The sequence below is a fragment of the Ciconia boyciana genome, chromosome 16 (assembly GCF_034638445.1).
Source record: "Ciconia boyciana chromosome 16, ASM3463844v1, whole genome shotgun sequence".
NCBI lineage: Eukaryota > Metazoa > Chordata > Aves > Ciconiiformes > Ciconiidae > Ciconia > Ciconia boyciana.
Window position 1 is genome coordinate 633,947 of NC_132949.1, and position 22,328 is coordinate 656,274.

General features: G+C 68.0%; 1 protein-coding gene across 12 annotated transcripts in view; it reads right to left on the minus strand.

Moving 5' to 3' along the window:
• The window catches only part of RBFOX3 (RNA binding fox-1 homolog 3), a 193,178-nt gene that overhangs the window by 2,530 nt on the left and 168,320 nt on the right, over window positions 1-22,328 (minus strand). For 5 of the 12 annotated variants that reach the window (XM_072881100.1, XM_072881099.1, XM_072881098.1 and 2 more), the window contains 8 exons: window positions 5,368-5,619; window positions 4,391-4,528; window positions 3,815-3,868; window positions 3,200-3,292; window positions 1,961-2,021; window positions 1,609-1,662; window positions 1,168-1,300; window positions 552-591 (listed from right to left, as the gene is read on the minus strand). In XM_072881100.1, the coding sequence (XP_072737201.1) occupies window positions 552-591; window positions 1,168-1,300; window positions 1,609-1,662; window positions 1,961-2,021; window positions 3,200-3,292; window positions 3,815-3,868; window positions 4,391-4,528; window positions 5,368-5,586 (792 nt within the window). In that variant the 5' untranslated portion in view covers window positions 5,587-5,619. Of the gene's footprint in view, window positions 1-170; window positions 247-551; window positions 592-1,167; window positions 1,301-1,608; window positions 1,663-1,960; window positions 2,022-3,199; window positions 3,293-3,814; window positions 3,869-4,390; window positions 4,529-5,367; window positions 5,620-21,670; window positions 22,152-22,328 lie in introns of those variants that run through there. The other 7 variants (XM_072881094.1, XM_072881093.1, XM_072881095.1 and 4 more) reach the window with 4 other exon arrangements.

The following is a 22,328-nucleotide window of genomic DNA, read 5'->3' on the forward strand; positions in this document are numbered from 1 at the left end:
GGGCCGGGGCAGCTGGGCATTGCCCCTGGGCATTGCCACGGAGCAGTGGTGGGACCCTGCAGGGAGCCGGTGCCCGTGCCACCAGGCGCACACCAGCCTCATTGCCGTTCCCCAGGGGCTTTCACAAACATTAACCTTAAAAAATTAAATTTCCAGAGGAGAGAATGTCACCTCCCTGATCGCTTTAATGAGGTGTCACGTTAGATAAATCCTTCAGCTGCCCGCCTGAAATATCGCCAATGGCTTCTTAAATACGGAGGTTAAATGCCAGTGTTAAGACAGCGCACCGGCGCTCGCCAAGGCTGTAAATCCCGCGCGGTGCTGGCCCCACGAGGGCCCTGGCCGGGGGCACGGGACCCCGCGCGGTGCCACCGCGCTCGCTCTGGAGGAGCCGAGCTCACGTCCGCGCTCCGCCTGGGCGCCGGCTGCCCTCCCCAGGGGAAGGGGCTGGCAGGGGGCAGAGCCCGACACGGAGCTGCCCAGCGCTGCTCATCCCCCGCCCCGGCACAGGGTCCCTGGCATGGCCCAGACCTGGGCCCGGCGTCACTTACGTAGATCTCAGCTCCGTAGAACCCGTCCTGGTAGACGACCCTGCAAACGAGGCGGAGGCGTCAGAACCTGGCCTGTGTCACCGGCCGAGAGGGATCGGGGTGAAGCTGGTGAACTGGGGGAGCTGCTTCCAGCAGTGCAGCCAACGGGTGAGGAGCGGCCGTCCTCGGGCCCGGCCCGGCCTGGGACTCCTGGCAGGGAGGGCAGGGACGCGGGGATGGGTGGAGGGCACGACAGGGATGGAACAGCCCGGGGCACGATCGCTGCTGGCAGCACCAAGCAGCCGCAGATAGCCGTGGCCGTGCCCGACACCAGAGCGGCCGTGCGTGCCAGGAGAGAGAGTATTTATATTAAACGAACTGACACGGCTGGAATAACGGTCTGTGCTTCGGGGCCCAGGAGGCACGTGGGTCACCCCGAGGGGCAGCAAACCCCCCCACTCTGGGGGGTTTCACAGAGCCCGAGGCCAGGCAGGTGCTGGGGGAGCTGCAGCCCGTTCCCGAAACGCAAGACCCTGGCAATGCCGACACTGGTGGCAGCAGAACCGGAGCAACGCGGCAGCAAATGGACCCCCCGCCCTGAGGCAGGCAGTGCCCCCCCCGCCGCCCGGGTACTCACGCGCCGTAGGTGGGGATGGGTGGCGGCGGCGGCGCAGCCCGGAAGGTGTTGTAGACGGCGCGTCCTCGTCCCCGTAAATGTGCCCCTCGGTAGGCCACAGCCGTCCCCGTGGCAGGGTACGGGAACCCCGTTACTGCAGGAGGGAGGGGACAAACGTGGGCTTTCCGCAGCAGCTTTCCACAGCGCACGGCTGGGACCCCTGCGGCCACCGCGGGGCATCCTGTGCCAGAGCCTGCCTCTGTCCCCGGGCCTGCCGGGGACACGGTCCCGCGGGGACGCTGGGGCAAGGGGACGGGGCGGGGGGAGCTGTGCACGCAGGGGTGCAGGATGGGGAGAGGGGCCCGGGGCTGCTCGCTGCTCAGAGCAGCAGCGGCGTCGGACACGGCGCGGAGCTGACGTTCGGGGGGACCCGCGGTGGGGCTGGCCCCAACGCAACTTTACCTGCGTAGAACTCGGGGCCGTAGACCGCTCCCACCACCGGGTTCAGCTTCCAGCCTGCGGGCAGGGAGAGCCGGTGAGGCCGGGGCCGTTCCCCCCCCCCCCCAGCAGGGCTTTGAGGGGCCACAGCTCCCATCCCCGGGCAGCTGCAGGGCGTGGGGTGCCCTGGGGGCAACGAGGTGCCCCGGGGGGGCTGTACCCCCGCACTGGGCAGGGAGCGGTCGCTCTCCTGTCTGCCCAGGGGTGCAGAGCCCATTTGCTGTCGGAGCTCAGCGGCAGCCCGGCAGTCAGGGAGTGCGGGTGCCCAGGGACGCCTGCCTGCGGCAGCTCCGTCTCTCCGCGTGCTGGCCCTTACCGTTGGTGTAAGGGTTGGCAGCCTTCTTGTTCGTCATGACCCGGGCCGTGGCGTTGTTCACCTGCGGAGAGAGGGGACGGGAGCTCAGCACCTGCGGGCGGTGGGGCTGGTGAGGCCGCGGTCCAAGGTGCGCTCGGCCGCGCTCGGCACGCGTTGCTGCTGCTTCACATGCCGGAGCGAAGGACGCCAGCCCCGCGAGGAAACGCGGGAGGAGTCTCTGCCTGCAGCCGCCCTGCAATGACGCAGTCCTGCCCGCACCCCCGGCCAGCCCAGGCCTCCCGGCTCCTGCCCCGGCTCCAGCGACAAGCGTCGGTCGGGCCGGCAGCCGATGCCCCGGCCGCCGCACTGCCGCGCTCAGGCTGAGGCCCAGCTCGCTGCCGCCAGGCTCAGCCGCCTCCCGTCCACCCCACGCCCGACCCAGCCTGCAGGAAGGACGCACTTGCGGCAGGAGCCGGGGTCACTCCTGCAAGCGCCCGCGAGCTCCTGCCCGGCTTTGTTGGACCACGTTCTCTGATAGGCAGGGCCTTGTCCCCAGGGCATCGCTGTGCCCTTCCCTGGGCTCGGCACCGCTGGGGACGTCTGTGTCCCGCTCCCTCCACCGCGTGCTGCCCCGCTTCCCGCCCCTCGCCGGCAATCAGCAAGGTGCTGCCAACGAACGGGCAGAACCTGATCCCTCTGCCTGGCTTGAAGAAATAAAAGCCTCGGGGGGTGCCGGGCAGCGCGGCACCCGCCTGCACAGTGGGTGCGGGAGCCCTGCGCAGCATCCTTCCCTCCCGCGGGGCAGGGGGGGTGGGGACGGCGCGCGGAGCAGAGAGCCCCTCTCCTCCCTGCAGAGCTCGGGGCGGCTGGGAGGCGGGCGCGGGGGCTGCGGGCAGCTGGGGTCCGCCAGACCCCTCTGTAACTGGGTAGAACGCAGCCAGAGCCCGAGCCGGTGCCCAGCTCTCCCGGCACGCAGGAGGTTCGTTTGCGCCAAGTGACGACCTTCCTGGCAGCTGGCACACATGCTCCCATGCCGCATTCACCGACGTATGCACGCGCCGGGCAAGCCTCCCCCGGGGCGTGCGGGACCGGGGCGGGACCCGGGGCTGCCCCAAAGTGCCCCCCGCCCTGGCTCTCCCCTGCCTGCAGCCCCCAGGCAGTTCTGCCCTGCCTGCAGCCCCTGGCAGGAGAGGGCCCCCGGGCAGGGCGGAGGGGACGCACGCACACGCAGGCATGGCACTAGCACACTTATCTGAGCACCTCAATCTTCCGGCCCTCTACGATGGTGCCATTCAGCTTCTCCCGTGCCCGGTCGGCATCTGTGCTAGTTTCAAAAGTTACAAACCCAAAACCCTGTGAGCAGAGGAGAAAAGGAGAAAGAAAGAGACAGAGAGAGACAGAGAGAGGGTGCGGGGACAGAGAGAGAGAGGGGGTGAATCAGGAGAGCTGACGCAGGAGGTGAGGCTGCCGCAGTGCAGAGATGGAGAACCCGGGCCGGGGCCCCCGCTGGGTCCGGCGGTCCCGGCTGAGGCCCCAGCATCGCCCGCGAGCTGGGAGAAGAGTCTGGGAGAGGGGCACAGAAAGCGGGGAAGATACAACAGAGACATCCACACACAGAGGGACACGAGCTGCCTGTGCAGGGGGGCAGAGCGAGCCTTCCCCTCCCTCCGGCGCTCGGGGTGCAGGGACCCGCGTGGGTCCCCAGCTGGCGCAGGGCAGCGGGACGGGGCTGCCCCGAGATGGGGTACCCCATGCCTGGGTCCCGCGGGGCAGGAGAGGAGGGAGAGCGGGTAGAGGAGCCCCCAGGCCTCCCGGCTCCACCTGGCCCCCTCCCTGGGGCTCACCATAACAGCGCTGGCCGCAGGCAGCACCCACCTTGGAGCCCCGCTCATTGAAAATGATCTCCACGTCCAGGATCTTCCCGAATTGCTGCAAGCAGAGAGAGCAGAGGGGTGAGTGCCCGCAGAGCCCCCGGCCCCGCACCCAGGGCCGCTGGCACAGGGCTCTGCGCCCGGCCGGGCCAGGGACCGGCAGGGGGCTGCCTCGGGGGCCAGACCGGGGGACCCTCGGTGCCATGCAGGGCAGAGCCCCTCTCCCTCCCACGGCACCCACTCTTCCAGGACTGGAGGCGTATCACCCAAAATCTCATTAGCCTGCACTGCTCTGAATCCTAATGAGGGCTGGGAAGGGGACAAGGGGAGGAGACAAGGGCTCCGTGTCACTCCCCCCCTCCAGCGTGGGCCCTGGTCCGACAGCCCGGCTGTTAACCAGGGTGCAAGGCCTGCAGACCACCGCTCCCGGCCAGCAGCCGCACGGAGGCACCCGTGCACAGCGCGGGCTGGGCAGGACGGGCCCTTGGGATGGGACAGTGCCAGGGTCCCTGCGGTGCCACGGGGCAGCGCTCACGCGGAGAGCAGCAGGACACGGGTGGCTGGAGGGGGCCGGACTCACCCCGAACATTTGCCGCAGGTCAGGGTCCCGGAATCGGAAGGGGATGTTGGAGACGTGTAACCTCTTGGGCTGCTGCTTGTCTGTGTTGTCTGAGGAGTGTAGCTGCTGGCTGTCTGTCTGTGCCGCCTCGTCTGTCTGCTGTGGGAAGCACCGCCGGCCGTCAGCCCCCGGCCTTGCCAGCCCCGTGTCCCCTGGCGGGGTCTGGGCACGGGGACTGTCCCCTTCCCTGTGCTTGGCCCTGCCTGCCCCCAGGGACACCCTGGACCCTGCGGTCCCCAAGCTCCGGTCAGCACCCCGTGGGTCTCCCTGCCGCCCGGCACGTCGGGGGGATGCCGAAGGGGATCTCTGCCTGAGGGGAGTCGGGGAACGCCCAGCCTGGGGAACCAGCACTGGCCCTGCCGGCACCTCCCCGCCTCGGCCGGTGCTGCCAGCGGGGTCGGGGCATCACCCGCCCCACGAGTGGTGCTGGCGACTTGGAGGGCTGAGCGCTGGGGGGGGCACAGGGAGCACACGCTGGGGAGGGGGAGGCCTGGGCGAGGGGTGATCCGCTGCAGGGAGCCAGCCAGCATCAGGCGGCCCCACACTGGCCTCCCTCCCCCCCCATCAGCCCAGTGGCTCGGTGCCTGGGGGCTGTGACCGCGGCACACGGGTGTTTTCGGGGCGGGGGGTGGCAGAGCCCACACGCGGGGCTGCTGTGGCCAGGCTGGGAAGTGCTCGGCTCAGCGCTTTCCCCGGCGCTGCATTACAACCCCGTAATTGAGGCTATCTGGTGGGAAGGCAGCCAAGCAGGTAGATTACAAGTGATTAGAAATGACCGGGGGGCCGTGAGGGAGAGAGCCGGCGGCTGCAGCGGGGGCACCCAGCCCGGTGCCCCGAGGGACCGCGGCCGGGCGAGCGCTGCTGCCCCGGCACCCCTCCCAGCAGCTCGGGCGCTGCCCTCAGACCCCCACCCGCTCCCCCGGCCGCCGCTCCCTTACCGGTACCGTCTGCGTCCCTGCTATGGACTGTGTGCTGGCGTCGGTGCCCGGCTGCTCGGCGTGGCTCTGTGCTGGTGTGTAGAGGGTCATGGCGTGCTCCGGTACTGTGCTTTGCCCCGAGTAGTCCTGCGTGGGGTGGGGGTGCGGCGGTGCGTACTCTGCGGGGATCCCGTTCTGGGGGGGCGGGGGGTACTGGGCCGGGGGGTAGGGCTGAGCCATTGCGTCCGGTGGAGCCGTGGCGTCCTGGTTACCCTGCCGAGACAGAGGCACCATCCCCCTTACCCGCCGGTGTCCCCGGGGTGCCTGGGCTGCGACCTGCCCCGGGGAGGGGTCCTGGTCCCTGCAGCCAGACCGAGGCCCCCCCAGCCCCACCACGCCCCAGCCTTTGGTGTGTCCTCCCCCCGACACCCTGGGCCGTCTCTGTGCCGCGGCAGTCCCTGGGTTGCATTGCCCACAACCGAGCCCCCATCCGCTCCCGCTCTGGGGCCCTGCCTGCCGGTGTGCCGGGGCTCGGGCAGCGGGAGGGCAGAACACCCCCGCAGGGCTTAACTAGGGGAGCCTGCACATCGCCCTCTCCTCGGGGAAGGAAACCAGGGCGGCTCTTGGTTTGGAGCACGACGTGGGGCAAAGCAAAGCCAGGCCGGCAGCATCGCTCCGAGGGAGCTGCACAGCATCGGTGCCCGCTGGCAGCAAACCCGGCGTCCCGGTGACGGTGGTGGCAGTGAAGAGGAGCGGGGCTGGGGAGGCAGGGAGGGGCGGCCAGGGAGGGACGTCGATGGCCCCTTGGCAAGCACCAGACAGGGATCAATTAACTGCTAAATATTTGATTAGGCCCTTTGCTCTAACGCAGCCGGCCTGGCTGCCCCAGTCAAACAGGGTGAGCTGCGCCCACGCCACGGGCCGAGGGCCGCCCATTGCCTGCTGGGGGGCAGCGTGGGGCTGGGGGGGCGGCGTGGGGCTGGGGGGCGGCGTGGGGCTGCCAGCCTGCGCCTCTCCTGCACACCCACCCACCATCCATCCTCACAGCCCGGCGTGCACCCGTGGGCTCTCCCCCATTGCACGCACGTGTGCTGCACCCGCCGCCGCACACAGACACCCACCGTGGCACACGGCCGCAGCCCCCGCCGGCAGCCGAGAGGCCGCGAGTGCCTGAGTCAGTGTGCAGGGCAGTGCCGGCAGCCCCTCGGATACTTTACAACCCGCCGTGGCAGCCTCTCGCCCATGAAATACATCTGCGGCTCAGCCCGTGGAGACAAGCTCCTTAATTGTATGTGTGGCCGATTTATGGTGCGGAGGGACGGAGGGGGGCAGGCGGGGGGGCCGCGCTGCCGGCCGCTGTCCCCCAGCTGGCAGGGCCGTCGCACCTGCGAGGGAGACAGCGGAGCCCGCGCCGGGGGCACGGCGGGGACCACATGCAAACCCAGCGTGAATAATCCTGCTACGGATCTGCAAGTCATTGGCAGGCTCGCCAGCGCCTTCCTGTGCTGACTCAGCTGCTCGGGGACGCGCCAGCCAGATGCACCTGCCAGCGCGGCCCGGGGCTGCCGATGCTGCAGGACAGCGGAGCCCCTTCCCCGGCACTGCCCCCGCGCCAGGCAGCCGGGGCACCGCTCCTGCCTGCGCCGCAGGGGCAAACCCCACCTCGCAGGCTGGAAGGTTTCCACCCTGAGCTCAGCCTGGCCCCAGCGCCTGAGCCTGCTCTGGGGAGCGGGCAGACACCGAACGGTCACAGCAGTCGTGCTCCCAGCGCCCGACCCTCCCTGCCTGCATCCCCGGTGCCCGGTGCCCATCCCTCCCTGCCTGCATCCCTGGTGCCGGTGCCCATCCCTCCCTGCCTGCGTGCTCAGAGCCAGCAGCAGGAGCAGCCTGCAGCACTCCCACATGCTCCACGCTGGACGCTCATCCTTGCTGTCACCGTAGCCAGGATCAGCCACCGTCACAGTGGGGACGGGCACTGCTGCCCAGGCAGGAAGAGGCAGCGGGCAGGGGGACGCAGATGGGCGCCGGGGCAGGGACCATCCCCACCTGCCCGGGTCTCGGGCCCCGCTGGCTCCTCGCCAGCCCATCCCGACAGCCACGTTCATATCCGTTATTAATTAGGGCTGTCGCAGTGCTTGTCAGCCCAAGTATTATTTCATTCAGGGACCATTAGGTTCCCCTGTTTTGCTGCTCGCTGTCGCCGGGGCTGCTGGTGCTGCAGAGGCGCAGATCTACGGCTCCCAGCGCCTCCCTCCCGCCAGCGCTGCCCGTCCATCCCCGGGCGGGGACGGGGCCGCTCGGCTCGGTGGCGGGGGGCTGGCGGGGGCGAGGGCCCCGCGGGGAGGGGGATGGCGACAGGTTTGGCTGCGCGATGCTCGTTGACGTCACAGGGAAACGGCTGCTGCTCGGCTCCGCGGCCCGCGCTGCCTGCGTCCTCCCCTGCCGGCTGCTCTGGGCTGCCTGCAGCGTGGGAAAAGCCCCGTGCCCGGGCAGCGCCGGGGCCCCTCTGCTCCTCCCCGGAGGGTTCCTGGGCTCCGGCCCCACAGCAGCCCCTGAGCCTGCACGGGGAGCAGCCCTTTCCCTGGGTCCCTCCCTGTGCCGAGTGCCCGGGGGGCCCTGGGGACCCATACCTGCACCCCAGGGGAGGCAGCCAGACGGCACCGACCTGCAGCCGGGTGCTCCCAGCTCGGGGTGCCCGGCCGCGCGGGGAGCCTGTGGTGCGGTGCCAACCCGTGGGTGCCAGGGACGGGGGGCTCCGACAGGCGTCCCTCGCTCGCGCACCGCGCGTCCCTCCTGGGGGCGTGGGAGATGCTCCCGCACGGCGCTTTGTGGGGCGGCTTTCCGCATTTGCATTAAAAGAAATTCTGATTATTAATGGCCCGTGGCCCTCATTTAGTAAACGAGACGGGAGATTAGTGCGGTACGCGAGACCGAGCGCGGAGCAAAGCCGGCGGTATTTAACACGGTATGGGGGGCAAAAGCAGCACCCTGCCACCTGTGCTGCCTGTCTGCCTGGGCAGGACGCCGGCAGGGCTGTGGCACGGCCCTGTGCCAAAACACCATGGCCCCGAGGACGGCAGCAGAGGGGCTGGGAGGGGGAGCTAAGGCCTTTGCCGTCAAGGGAAGAAGTGGCTCTGGGAAGCGCGGCACATGCTGCTGCATCCCGCAGGCTGGTCGGCGTCCCACTGCCTCCCGGCTCCTTGGCAGAGCACCGCGCCGAGGAGCCCGGGGCCAGGAGAGCCCCCCAAGAGCGGCTCCGTCCAGCTGGCTGCGGGAGGCCGCTCCCCGAGCCCGGCCCTGGAGGGCAGAGCTGGAGGGACCCCGAGGTCCCCTGCGTGGCGTCCCCAGCGCAGCGTCCCCTCCGTGTGGCTCAGCCTTGTGCCACCAGCCCTGCACAGCAGCTGCCGCAGCAGACAGAGGGTGGATATCATCTTTAGCTGATTAAATGTCCCTCATTAACGAGTTTCTTTAATTAATGAAGTTTTTTTGTTTGCTCCACTTGCTTTCTCCCCACCGCACTCTGCCTCCTCAGCACAATCCAGGCCATTTCCTTTCAAGTCATTTAGCGCGTGGGGCCAGTTCCTGCCGACGCCGCACTTTGGTGATTGTGCCTGTCAGCTCGGGGCTGACGACGCCATTTTTAACATTTGCTCCTTTTTAAGAAAATAACACACCGGGAGCCCCCAAATGCAGAGGACGCGTCTGAGCAGTCAGCTGAGTGCAGAGCGCCTGTGCTAACCAGAGGGCACCCGCTGGCCCTGGGCACCCTGCAACGTGCCACCGCACCTCGCCCGCGACGGGCGTCCTGCCGGCACGGCGCAAAGGTGCAGCATGTGAACTCCCCTGAGTTATTGACCGCTCATGAGCAACTGTCACCCGCTGCCACCCACGGACGGGCAGTGCGGTGGCCCCATGGTGGCCCCACAAGGCTGGCCAGCGAGCCACGCCCACGCTCAGCCAGAGCCTCTGCTCGCACACACGGTCACGATTCACAACCAGGCGGCAGCCTGTCCTGGGGCTGCTCCCCTCCCCTGCGACCCCCCGGCCACCACAAACGTGCCCAGAGTTTCCTCCAAAAGCCTCCCAGCCATCCCGCTGCCTTGGCCCGTTCCTGCTCTCGTTTCCAGCCCAGGGCAACCCCCACCCGGCCAGCTCTGCCTCTGGATGTCCCCTTCCCGCGCGCTGCGCTCGGAAGCACTGCACCGCAGTGCTGCTGGTGCAGGCTGCAGGGGCGGCACGGCACCGCCTGGTCCCGGCACACGTGCAGCCTGGCTGGACAGCAGCGTGCCAAGCCCCGGAGCAGCTGGGGAGGGGGCATAGTCCCCTCGCTGCGCACCTCCCCACCGCCAGCGAGAAGGGAGCCCCGAGAGCAGTGCGCACCCAGGACCTGCAGCCGCGGGCAGGACGGATCCGCAGGCAGCCGCGGGCAGCCAGCCCGGCTCCGGTCCCCGATGCCTGCGGCTGTCCCGCTCCCTCTCCCGGGAACCAGCCACCCACCAAGGGGTGCAGCGAGAGGCTGGGGTCCTGATCGCACCACAGCATCCAAGGAGGCCACCAAGATGTTCCTCCAAGCTGCAAAGCCTCAGTGGGCAGCACACCCCGCAGGCAGCGCAGGCAGGCAGGCAGGCAGGCAGCGAGCGCGTTACCCTGACCCAGACTGACTCCTGCTTGCTCGCTCGCTGTCAGGGCGTCCCCTGGCCGCGCGGCGAGACAGCCCGAGGTCAGAGCTGAGCACGGAGAAGGGTGTCGAGCAATTCTCCGAGGGCACCCGAGCCCGCCTGCGCCAGGGCAGCTGCTCGCTGCTGCAACAGGTCTGCAGCGCGTCGCTGTGGCGGGACCGCCGCGCCTGCCAGCAGGACACAGAGCTGGGGACGGACTGGGGCAGCGCACAGGGAGGCTGACGGGAGCATCGGCCCTCGCGCCCGCTGCCTCGGAGCAGGGTGGTGCAGCGGCACCGTGCTGTGCCGGGCGGCAGAGACGGGCTCAGCAAATGCCCCGGTGGCGGCAGGAGGGTCCTCGCACGGCCCCACGTGCCCCCCAGGCGCCACGTAGCTGTGCCGTCACCGCGGGCTACCACGAGGCCGTGCCCGGCACGGCTCATCTGCGTGACAGCCACGATGTCCCCCCTTCGATCCAGCCGCTCGCTCATGCTAATGACTGTCAACATGAAACAGAGGCCGTGAAGGGGAAGAAAATTACTCCCTGAAAAGGAATTGACTGATCCCCGTCATTTCTCAAGGAATCACTGACCTGTGAATATTTCATTACCTAAAACGCTGCGCCATCCATACAAAGCAGCGCGCCGGGCCCCGAGCAGGCACCGGCCACAGAGCCCCGGGCTGCAGCAGGGGAGCAGCGTCGGGGTGCTCGCCGCAGGGACATCCCTGGCCCCGGGAGGGAGAAGCCCTGCCCGCCGTGGGGGCCAGCGGGAGATGATGGCAGGTCGCTTCTCCTCTCCTCCCCAGAACGGAGGTCATCGCGGCCCCGCAGAGAGCCGGGGGGGGACAACGGGGGAATCACCCCCCCGGGAAGGAGCCGTGAAAGGAGGTGAGGAGCTGCGGAGGCCGGAGGTAGCAGCTGCCATGCTTAATGTCTTCATTAAGGAGGAGGCAGGGGAGGGGTGAGAGCTGCTAATGGCATCTGCCAGGGATGCTCAAGCGGGAAGCTCTGCGAAGAGCAGCGGGGCTGGAGAGAACAGGCAGGACCCGAGGGGCAGGAGCGACGGCGCGAGAGGAGGAGGAGGAGGAGGAGCCGGGGGAAGGCAGGGCAGGCTGCCGGCACGGGAAAAAGACCATTTTTCCGGGCTGCTACACACCGTCCCGGCCCCCTCTGCCCCGCTCCCCTGCGCCAGGACCCTGCCAGAGGGGAGCTGGCCCTGGCCGGCCCAGGGCCACGGGGCTGGCTCCTGCCCTCGCCCGTGAGCCCCGACAGCAGAGCCCGGCTGCGTGGCTGCCCACGGAGGAAGGCCGGGCCGGCTGGCAGCTCCCAGCAGCACCCAACGGCACCCAACAGCACCCAGCGGCACCCAACAGCACCCAGCAGCACCCAGCAGCACCCAACAGCACCCAACAGCACCCAACAGCACCCAGCAGCACCCAGCGGCACCCAGCGGCACCCAGCGGCAGCGGGGACGAGGCGCCAGCCCGGGCAGTGGGCGCAGACCCGCCCACGCGTCCCCGTCCCCTCCCGCGCGGGGCAGGGGGGGAGCAGGGTCCGGCCCCAGCTCCTGGCTCCACCAGCCGGAAACTTTGGAGCTGAGGCTGCATGAAATATTCATGAAGTAAATGGTGCAATTTCATCTGCATTCAGCCAACTTCATGTATATTTCAGGGTATTATGAAATGATAATGTTGTGTAACCGAGGCGAGACGGGGGTGCTTGGGGGGGCTCCCGGCCACCCCCTGCCTGCATGCGGCTGACATCTCCCAGGCTCATGTACCTGTGCCGCTGCACCGGGGAGGGACCGGGCCGCGTCACCGCCAGAGACGTGACAGGATCAGGCCCGCAGCAAGCGGGAGGACCACAGCTCTGGGATGCGTGACACTCTCCTCTCTCCTGAGCAGGGCCCAGCATCGCCAGCGGTGCCAGGGCTCATCCGCAGCAGCTCCCAGCTGCTCCCGGCCAGGCCGGCCCCTCCGGCACAGCTCTTCTCACAGGCACACCGGAGCAACACAGATCTGGCGTACGCAGTGTTGGCCGGGACTCCCAGCAACGCTTGGTCCCCAACAGCCACCAAAGGGTTTGGGACGCAGGCACAAGGGACAGGCAGGCACGCGAGGCACAAGCCTGGCTGCAGGGTGGGGAGGACCCGAGTCCTCAGCAGCATCCGCCTGAGCTGCCTGCTCCTCCTGAGCCCTGCAGGCACCGGAGCGTCGGACGCGGGTGCCCATGCACCGCACGGCTCTGCGCACCAGAGTGGCCAAGCCATGCCAGGGCTGGCCTGGCTGCTGCTGCCGGTCGTCCTGGGGGACAGCCGCCGTCTCCCACCGCCGGCAGGGACCGGGGGCTCTGGAGAGCAGCTGCTGCTCTGGGAAGGGCTGCAGGGTGCCTCGTCCCCAGTGCACCCAGAGAGAGACACGCAGAGGGGCTCCGGAGGGGACAGGGCACCTTCGGGTGTCCCAGCCCACGCTGCTGAGCTAAGGCGCGTGGGTGGCCGTCACAGCACAGGCAGAGGCGGGCAGGGCCCAGAGAGGAGCAGGCATCTCCCTCTGGAGGAGCCACGCACTGGCAGGGCTACGGTCCCTCCCAGGCCCTTGAGCGGGTCCCGGTGCGGGGACGTGAGCGGGGGCCAGGGTGCCTGGGGCATCGCTAGTGCCTGAGAACGGGGCTGCTGCTGCCGGGGCTGCCGGCTCCCAGCCCTGCCCCGGGTTTCATAAGACAAGCGCAGGCGCAGCGCTGGGCTCACGTCCCCGGCCGCTCCCAGCACCTGCCGAGAGGCTGCTCCTGCCCGTGGACCGGCGTTCCCCCCGCCGGCTGCCCCCGGCAGCTCCCCGGCAGCCGCGGCCCTTGTGCGGTGCTACCGGAGCTACCGGCAGCCGAGTCCAGCCCGGCTGGATCCAGACAGCTCAAGACACAGTGAGCAGCAGGATGAATGGCCACATCTGCCGGCCTCGCGCCTGCCCCACGAGCACCACGCCGGCTCCAGCCGCCATCCCTGCGCCTTGCCCCAGGGCTCGCAGGTCCCCAAGGAGCCCAGCCAGCACTGCCCGGACCCTGCCCCACTCCTGCAAAGCCCTTCGCACCCAGGAACCCACCCGTTGCCCCCTGTCACTGTCACACGGCTGCCACGCTGGGGCTCTGGCACAGCCACACGTGGCGCTTGCTTGCGCGCAGCCTCGCAAGCGCACGCATGCTCGCACCGGCCAGCGTGGGCGCTCAGGGAACCGCGGACCTGCGTGTACGCCCGGACAAGCTCTCTCACGCAGCCCTCTCTAATAGGCAGTCAGAAGCATAATTTTTCCTCTAATTACATATTCAGCACTTCTGAGAAAATGAGATTTTGGTAATTCAATTGGACTGAGAAGCAGGGGTATAATAAAATGAAATTTGTAACAATCGCGCAGTTAAATTAGTTAAATGGAGAGGAAGGAGCTGTGGAAAATTGACCTCTCGATCTCCTAAAGACTAATCAGACATTTGAACTGAGTTGTGCTAACAAAGCCCCTGGGGTGTTGCGGCAGCAGAGCGAGGGGGAAACCAGAGACGCCATGAGGGAAGAGCTGGAAACCAGCCGGGACCCTGTGGTGCCGTGGAGGCCCCCCCCCCCAGCTCCGGTCCCCCAGGGTAGGATGGGATGAGTTCGGTGCGGAGGGTGCCGGGGCACGATGCTGGTGCCATGCCCTCTGAGGCACCGGCCATCACCAGGACCTGGCGGCCAAGGCTGAGCGCCAGAACGGAGGCCACTGCCCCCACCGGCTCCTGGACACGCACCACGTCCTTGCCGGGCACCGGGGCACGAGGGTGCGTAGAGGATGGTGGGTGGTCCTGCTCCGCCAGCGGGGACCGCAGGGACGTGGGCAGCTGTGCCCTGCCGTGGGACCAGCCATGAGTGGGGACAGCCAACGCAAGGACACCAGGACAGGGACAGGCATGGCACGCCACGGCACACCGTTTCGGGCAGGTATGCTGGTCGGGAGAGGGGCATCCTGCGAGCTGGAAGGGCTCTGCAGCAGGTACAAAGTAATTAGCCTCAATATTTATCTTGTTGTTCGTCTTTTTTATTTTTTCTTGTGAAAGGAGAAAAAGACGAGTTTCTCATTTGCAAGTTAATTAGTCTAATTAGCTCTAATTAAGAGCTCCCCACACAATGCAGATCACAAATAAGCTGCCACTGTCGCCTGCTCCCGCTCTTCTCTCCCCATTTTTGGTTTTATACAAGAGCCGTTTGAAGGCTGCGGCTGGCGCCGTGGCGGGGAGACGCCGAGCGGGCGCAGGCCGGGGGGGACGCGGGATCCCCCCAGCCTGGGGGCTGCTCCCCTCCACAGCCGGTGCCAGGGCTCCCCTGGGCACGCTCAGGGACAGCCCTGCTGCTGCTCCCCTGCGGGACCCCGTCCCAGAGCCAGACCTCAGCTCAGCCCGGGCTCTCCGACCCCTGCACCGAAGCAGGACCTGCACGTCCTTCGCCCGCTTCCCTCCCCGGGCAGCTCCTGCGCACGCAAGGGGCTTTGCACGCACGCCCCGACCGGCCCCGCTGCCAGGGTACGAGCTGGCCGCACACCCGGTACCCGCGCGTCCGGCCGGGCAGCCGGAGCAGGGGTGCAGCCAGCACAGCCCCGGCTTGCAGCCCGGACCCCGAGGCTCGAGCTCCAGCCCCGCCAGCGCAGCGCATCCCCGGCCACGTCCCCGGCCAGCCTGGGCGAAAAGACAGGGACAGGAATCTGCCGGTAGACACCGGCCTCAGCTGGGCCCGAAAGCCGCTGAAGGGGTGCCGACAGACGGGACGCCGACAGACGGGGCGGGCACGCGCTGCTGGGGGCTCCCCGGCACCGCAGAGAGCTGCAGGAGGCCGTGGGGACGCAGAGGAGCAGCGTGGGCCCTGGCACGGTGCCGGGCACGGAGCAGAGGGGGAGGCGAGCGGCCAGGGCAGGACGGGGCCCACGGGCAGCCGGGCACGGCGCTCTGCCGCTCGGCTTCACTGCCGTGCCGCCTCGACACCGCCGCTCCCCTCCTCTCCCCGGCTCTGCTGCAGCTCGGCTGGAGAGGGACGTGACGGCAGGCGGGAGCACAGGGTGAGGAGCCGGGGGCCGGGCAGCGTGCCACCCGCCCCGCTCAGCCCCCCGCGCCGCCAGGGAAGAGCTGCCGTGGGGCGCTGGGAGCCACGGCAATCATGCCAGCTTATGTGTCATTTTCTACTCGGGTGATGCAGGCGGTGAGGGATCGCTGCTCGGAGACGGGGGGAAAATCATGACAAAGTGCTGCAAGCCCGGCGCTCCAGTGAGGGGGAGCGGGAGCAGCCAGACCTGCCTCAACCCCTGCCACGGGGCCACCGTGGGGCCACCGCCGGGCACGCTGGCTGCCACCACCCCTACGTCTCGCAGCGAGCCCCACCGCCAGCATGGCCCTGCCGGCACGCACCAGCCACCACGCCTGGGTGCCGGCCACAGGGACCCGGTGGGCACGCGGCCACCCTGGCTCCGCGGACACGCTCCAGCCCCAGCACCCACCTCATGCTGGTGGGAGCCCTCCCGGGACCGGGGCGCAGCAGCCCCCGGCTCTCTGACGGAGGGGGAACGGCTGAGATCCCCGAGGGTGGGAGCAGGACCTGGCTCCGCAGGCGCTGACCCCTACAAGTCCCCAAACCGCCTGCCTTCCCTGGCAGCACTGGCCTGTGCCACGCACCGAAACCCTGGCAGCACCAGCCCAGAGGGGAGGGCTGCCCAAGTGCCGCTCCCAGCACCATCCCCGCAAACCGCCTGCTCCAACTGGGTCTCCTTCCAGCGCTCGTCTCACTCTGTTTAATAGGTTATTGCTGCCAGGGATCACATCTCAGCAGTGCTGCTCACACAGGGGCTGGAGCGAATCCTGCTGATGCTGTGCAAACCCCGCCTGTGAGATCCGTGCAGCGCAGCTGGGACGCCAAGGCCGCTGGGGTGGGGGCTCTGCCCCGGGGGATGCCGTGGCTGCCGACCGCTGGAGCCGGCCGGACGCTCGGGAAGGTGCCAGGGGGGCAAAGCGAGAATCTGGGCGGGGGGACACCAGCTGGGGACAGCGGGGCTTGTAGGGGATTTAGGAACCACACCTGACCCCCTGCAGGCAATGCCTGCGGCCCCGGCGGATGCCTGTCCTGCGGCGGCCACCACAAACCCTGTCACCCGCTGGGACGTGGCCTTTCGTCCCTCCCTAGCCAGACTCTGTGCCCAGGCCAGCGCCTCCCCCAGCCTGCAGCCCACCAAGCTCGGGTCAGGGGGGCTGCTCCCCGAGCTGCCAGCTGGGCTGCAGCGCCAGCGGTGCCACCGCCGCCGTGGCCCTCGCCCCAGGGAGCAAGGGAGGACGTCTGCTCCTGCCTGGCCGGCTGAACGCCGAGGAAGGTGGCGCAGATTAAAGCCCTGCTAGGGCTGCCCGCGGTACGGCCACGCTTGCCTGCGGGCAGCGGAGGTGTGAAGCCCTGCGGGCGGCCTGGCGCTCCGAGCCTGCTCGACGGCAGTGGCGTTTCACCGAGCCAGTAGTCACGGCACGGCCAGGACTGCAGAGCCCCCTGGTCACACGCTGCCGGGCTCACGCTGGGGCTCGCACCGGCACAGCGGGGCTCACCGGGCGATAGCCGCTGCCGCAGGGAGCAGCCTCAGTGCTGGGGCCCTGGCACAGGCAGGGATGTGCAGGCGCTGCCTCGCAGCCCGGCCGAGCACACGGGCGCCTGTGTGTCCCCCGCACCAGGGGGCCTGCGCCCACGCTCGACCTGCACCCCTGGGCTCTCGCTGGGGGCTGCCGTTCACCCGCAGCGCTCCCTGCTCAGCCCAGCTCCCGTCCCCCCGCCCGCGGCCCGGCTGGATGGGGCTGGGCTGGCCTGGCTGCCGTGGCCCCAGCAGGAACGCCAAAGCCACGGCTTTCCACCGGCTTGGAGCCTCCTCTGCCCCAGCCTGGGCGTCCCAGCACTGGGAAGACCCAGCTCCTTCCTCGGACGCTTGGTTCCCTCCTGTGCCAAGGCATCCTTCCCAGCGTTCCCCGATGCCAGCGCTTTCCCAAGCCTCCCCCCTCCCTTCCCTGGAGCCCAGCCCCATGCACGCCCAGCATGCCCGCTTGCCGATACCAGCTGCACCTAAGGGAGTAATGCCCTTTCTGGAGAGGCCACCGAGCGCCTCGGTGCCCCCGCTGCTCGCCGGCTCCACCACTGAATCCTGTCAATTCACAGACGCAAGCCCTGGGAACGTGGCAGCATCGCTCCTGCTGCCCGCAGAGCCACCGCGCTCAGGCCAGGGTCGGTGCCAGCAGGGCCCCGCTGCCAAGGTCCCTCCGGCGCGACAGATGCAACGCACCCACGTGCAGGAGTCCCGTCCGGGGCCAGCAGCAGGACCCAGGCAGGAGCTGGCAGCAGCGCTCGCCCCGTGGGGAGAGCAGCCGGGGAGCCAAGTCTCCGCCGTGACTCTGCAGATCCCCGGAGGAGCGAGGAGCCCGGGGTGCTCGGCCCCAGCACCCGTCACTCAGCATCCCGCCCGGCCCCGGCTGCAAAGCCCGGAGCCATTCCGGCCCTGGGGCAGCGCAGGAAAATCTCGTTCAAATGCGCTTTCCTATTTGGACTCTGGGCCCTGAGCAAGGGCGGCTGCGGCCGGGGGCAGCCGGGCCGGAGGCGGTGGGAGCTGGCGTGGGCAGCAGTGCCTGCTCTCCTAATTAGTCTTTCTTCTTTGTTAAACCATACCCCTCCACCGGCTGCCTGTAATGCTTTAAAGAATGATAGATACTAAATCTAATTTAATCTACTCATTCACCCATCACTATAGTACTAAAATAGGAATACACCTATAAAAAGAGCATCGCCAGGCAGTGTAGGCCTAAATTACAGCTATTGTGGGAAAACCAGCTTTGCAAAGCTAAAATTAATGTCAGTGTTTTCAATATATTAAAAAAAAGGAAAACATGTTTTTTGCAGCTTTAAAGCCTGTCCTCCACCGTGCAAGCAAGGCGGCCGCTGCAGTGCGGGCGTTCGGCCGGAGCCAGGAGCCGCCGCGCTGGGTCTCGCATCCGAGCGATGCACGAGCAGGGGGAGAAACCAGGTTTGAAACAAACCCGCTGCTGCAACACGCTACGATATTGCTCAGAATAGACTTGCTCCCTAAAAATATAATATGCTAAACTTGGCAGCAGCCCTTTTGGAAAGGAATTTTCCAAGCAGCCTTTTGCAGAGTCTGTTTCCCAGCGGGCCGGGCGCTGCTCAGCTGAGCCTCCTGCGCTGCAGGCTGGGCAGCGTGGTGCGACCGCGGGCACGGGGATGCCCCCGGCGAGCGGCACCTCAGGGGCAGCTCTGCGGTGGGTTTCAGCCCAGCTGTACGCCAACCTGCACTCGCGTCCAGCCCCGCACGCGCATCGCTGCCTGTGCCTGGGTCTGCGCCGTGCTCCAACGCCAATGCTGAGCCTCAGAGCCCGGGACCGTTCCAGGTCAGCACCGTGCCTCGTCCTGGAGCCATTAGCTGCTCGCTTGTAAGTACAGCGGTGACACTTTTTAAGCAGCGACCGATGCCTCTGTTAACGAAACGCAGCCACCAAAGTCTCCCTCTGCACCCAGGTCCCTGCTGAGCAAGAGCTGAACGTTACCGCCGAGCCCCACCGAAGGACGTGGTGCTCCCGCCTGCCCCACCAGCGTGGGCTGCTCCACCATGGGCGTGCACCCACCCTCCTGCCGCTTGCCCTGCAGCCCCTTCCCCTCCCGGCCCCTCGGGAGCCCCGCTCCTGCCCTGGCGCTGCAGCGTGGCAGGGCAGGGGGCGATTCCTGCGTGCAGCGTGGCTGCACCATGTGGAGTGCCACGAACCACAGCTCCTGCGGCTAGGGCTGGAGCGGCCGCGCAGCTGCGCGGAGGGAGCTGAGCTGAGCGAGCTGCAAGGCGCCCGCAGCCGCTTGGATGAGCCATTTGCACCGCCAGAGCCTGTGGGCAGCTGGATTTTCCCTGGTGCTGGGCTAATCAAAGTTTTGTAGGCAACTTCATTTCTTGGTCGTTCCTTCAAATACCAGCACTGTCGAAAATGCCGGAGCCGGGGAGCTACGAAACACGAGCGGCCTCCTTGGGAACCAATACAGCAAACGCCAACAAGCTCCCTGCGGGGAGAGCACGTGATGGAAGGGGGTAAGGCCGGCTACTGTGCGCAGACCCCGCGGCCCCGCAGGTCTTGGCCCCCCTGGCCAGCCCAGTCCAGCCCAGCCAGACACGTGCCCTGGCACAGGAGGAGCTGGTGGCCAGCACGGGACCCTGCAGCCGTGGGGCTCAGGCACCATCTGCCTGCATGTGCCCACCCCAGGACTGACGCACGGACATCTGCCTCCCTACGTACACGCACGCTCCGGACAGGGAACCGTAACCCAGGGAGTCTCAACTGAGCCCCCACAGACCCCGTGCCACAACACCTTCAGGGACAGTCGGTTAAACCCCTCCAGGCGTCTCTGGCCACGCACAGGCGAGTCGAGCCAGCTGGCCAGAGGCAAGCTCCGTGGCGGGCAGGTGCCCACGGGCAGAGGCAGCATCGCTCCCTGCGCACTCCTCTAGCGCAGGCGTGCCGAAGGTGTGCGCGTCCAAAATCCAGAGCGAATTCAAGGCTAAAATACCAGGTGCCAGGCAGGCCCATTGCTCAGCCGGGCAGGATGAGGAGCCCGGCGGCAGTGCGTGCCCCCTGTCCCTTCCCCACATGATGGCTGCCAGTGATGTCCCTCTGCCTGACGCCTCGTTGTGACACACACCAGGAACACCCCGTCCCAAGGACTGGGTGCAGAACCTCAGCGAGGGACAAGCCCTGGGAAGAGGACAGAGATTTTGGCCTCCATCGCGCTCATTAGCTGGGTGAAAATCCAACTCCAAATCTCTTAATAAAGCCCTCCTTCCTGGCTCGTGAGTCCAGACCTGCTGCCAAGGAGCAGGAGGCTTCTGGGAGAGCGGGGAGGAAGAGACGCTAAACACGACGGCCAAATTGAAACAAACAGGGCGATGGGGGAACCAGGAGCTGCTGGGTGCAGAGAGCCGTGCATCGGGGAAGAGCTGCTCCTTCCCAGGGACCCCAAACTCCATTTGTGCGCAGCCCAGCTGGGTGCCGGCAGCAGGCAGCCCACACCTGCCCGCAACGCTGCCGGTCCCTGCTGCCTCCAGCCGCAGCCCCGGAAGCCGGCAGGCAGGGCAGCCGGTCCGTGCCGGAGCGCTCCACAGGGCGAGCGGCACAGCCGAGCCCCTCGTGGCAGCCGGGGGACGAGGGGATCCCAGCCGGAGAGGGAAATCGCCCACGCTGCCGGCCGCTCCCAACAAAGGCTCTGGGCCCTGCGCTGGCTGCCGGTTCAAAGCATCCATGTGCTCCCTTCAGAGGGACAGAAAACCTCCCCGGGGCCGGGCGGGGGCTCAGGGTCAGTTTCTGCTCGGTGCCAGACATGCCTGGGCAGCCGAGCAGCAGCCGCGGGGACCTCGCTGCAGCCTGGGGAAGCCGAGACCGAAATCCAGCCCAGCCCCAGCTCTCCCCAGCCTCGGCTTGCAGGAGGGTGCAATAAATCACGCACCCGTCTTGGCCGGCCTCTGCAGCAGCCCCCGCATGAGCCCCGGCCCCGTGCGCACCCCGTGGCCACCGCTGCACTTGTATAACCAGCGGCAGCGCCAGGTTTGCCAGCCCCATCCCCAGCATGCCAGATGGAGCAACCCTGGGCCCTGCCGTCCCCACCACCAGCGCGGCCACGCTCCGGCCGCAAGCCCGCTCGGACGCAGGCTACAGACATCCCGAGGAACCGGAACGCTGCCCAGCCCTTCCCTGCTGGGGTGGGAGGGTTTGCGCCCGCGCCCGCGCTGCCTGTCCTCGGCTGCCGGGTGAGCCGCGCAGGCCACGCCGAGTGCGGTGAGGATGCTATGAATTTTTAAACTCCTGAAAGCACAAATAGAGCAGTTCGCCTGGCTGGGAGACGGGATTTCCGATGCAGCAAAGAGGCTTTTGAAGAAAACGCTGCCTCTCCCAAGCTGCGCTTCCCCGGGGACGACAAGCCCGGAAACCTGGCGCGCTGGGTCCAGCGTGGGACCCGAAGGGCAGCCCCGCGGGACAGCGTGTCCTGGCCAGAAGTTGACCAAACCGACAGCCTGGGCCCCCTCTGGACCCACCGCCCCCCTGGGTCCCTCCGCAGCACCTTCCTGCCGACAGCAAGACAAACCCACGCACGCTCAACCCCGCGGCCCGGCTGCAGACAGGCAAGACGTGACGGCACACGCGCACACACACATAGGCGCACACGCGTGTGCGTGCACAAGCTCATCACCTTCGCTTCTCCCCGGAGGCTGCTCAGGCCACGCAGGAGCCTCATTCCTTTATCCGAGCATCCATCATCGCCCCTCGCCTCTGCCGAACGGCAGCGGCGCCGAGGCAGGGAAAGCGCTGGACCCGCGCTGGCGGCTCTGCCTGCCGCACTGCCCGCGTCTCAGCCCGCTCTCCAGCCCCGGTCGCGCTCCCAGCCGCCTCGGCAGAGAAACCCCCAAGGAATCGCGGCCGAGGACCCCGAGCCACCGCTGCAACGCAACTGGCCAGTGCCGCGGGGCTAGTGCCGGAGAGGCCCCGCGGCCAGGGAGGAAGCAGTTAAGCTCCGACCCTCTGCCGAGAGGGAACCGGCCAGAAACACGTGTGAACCGGAAAGCAAAAAAATCCCCCGGAGAGGGTGACTTACCTGTTGGAGGTAGAGGAAGGCTGGAGGACAGGGGAGAGAGTGAGGAAGCATGCCTGAGTTGGAGACAAGGAGGCAGCCCGAGTTAGCCATGGAGCACAGCATGTGTCGACAGGTAGCCGTGAAGCTGCTCGCGGGTCCGTCCTCTTCCGCACACCGCTATCCTCGTCTTCCCGGCTCGCCCCTCGGGCTCTCCCCTCCTCGGCCGTCCCTCCCGACCCCTCGGCGCTAGTTAGCAGGGGGTCATCCGCGGGGGCCGGCTGCGGGCGCGCCCCGGGAGCAGCGCTCGCCGGTTCACTTCGGTGCCATTAGAGAGTGGCACTGAGCGCACGGTCTGCAAAGGGTGTGTGTGAGCCAGAGCGGGAGCGGGGAGAGAGAAAGGAAGGGGAGGAGGAAGGGAGAGAGGGCGAGGGAGCGAAATAAAAGGGGTGGGAGTTGGAGGAGGAGGGGGAGTCCCCTGTGCATTCAGACATCAAACAGAGCTCTGTATAAAATGAAGAGAATCCGTAATGACATGAGAACAGCTGATCCCGCACTTAACCCCTCCGCCGCCGCCGCCGCCGCCGCCGCTCGCCGATGGCTTCCCCGCCGCCCGGGCAGCCCCGGGGCAGCCCCGGCCGGGCGCCGCCGCGCTCGGGGCCGCGGGCAGCCGGGACGGGGC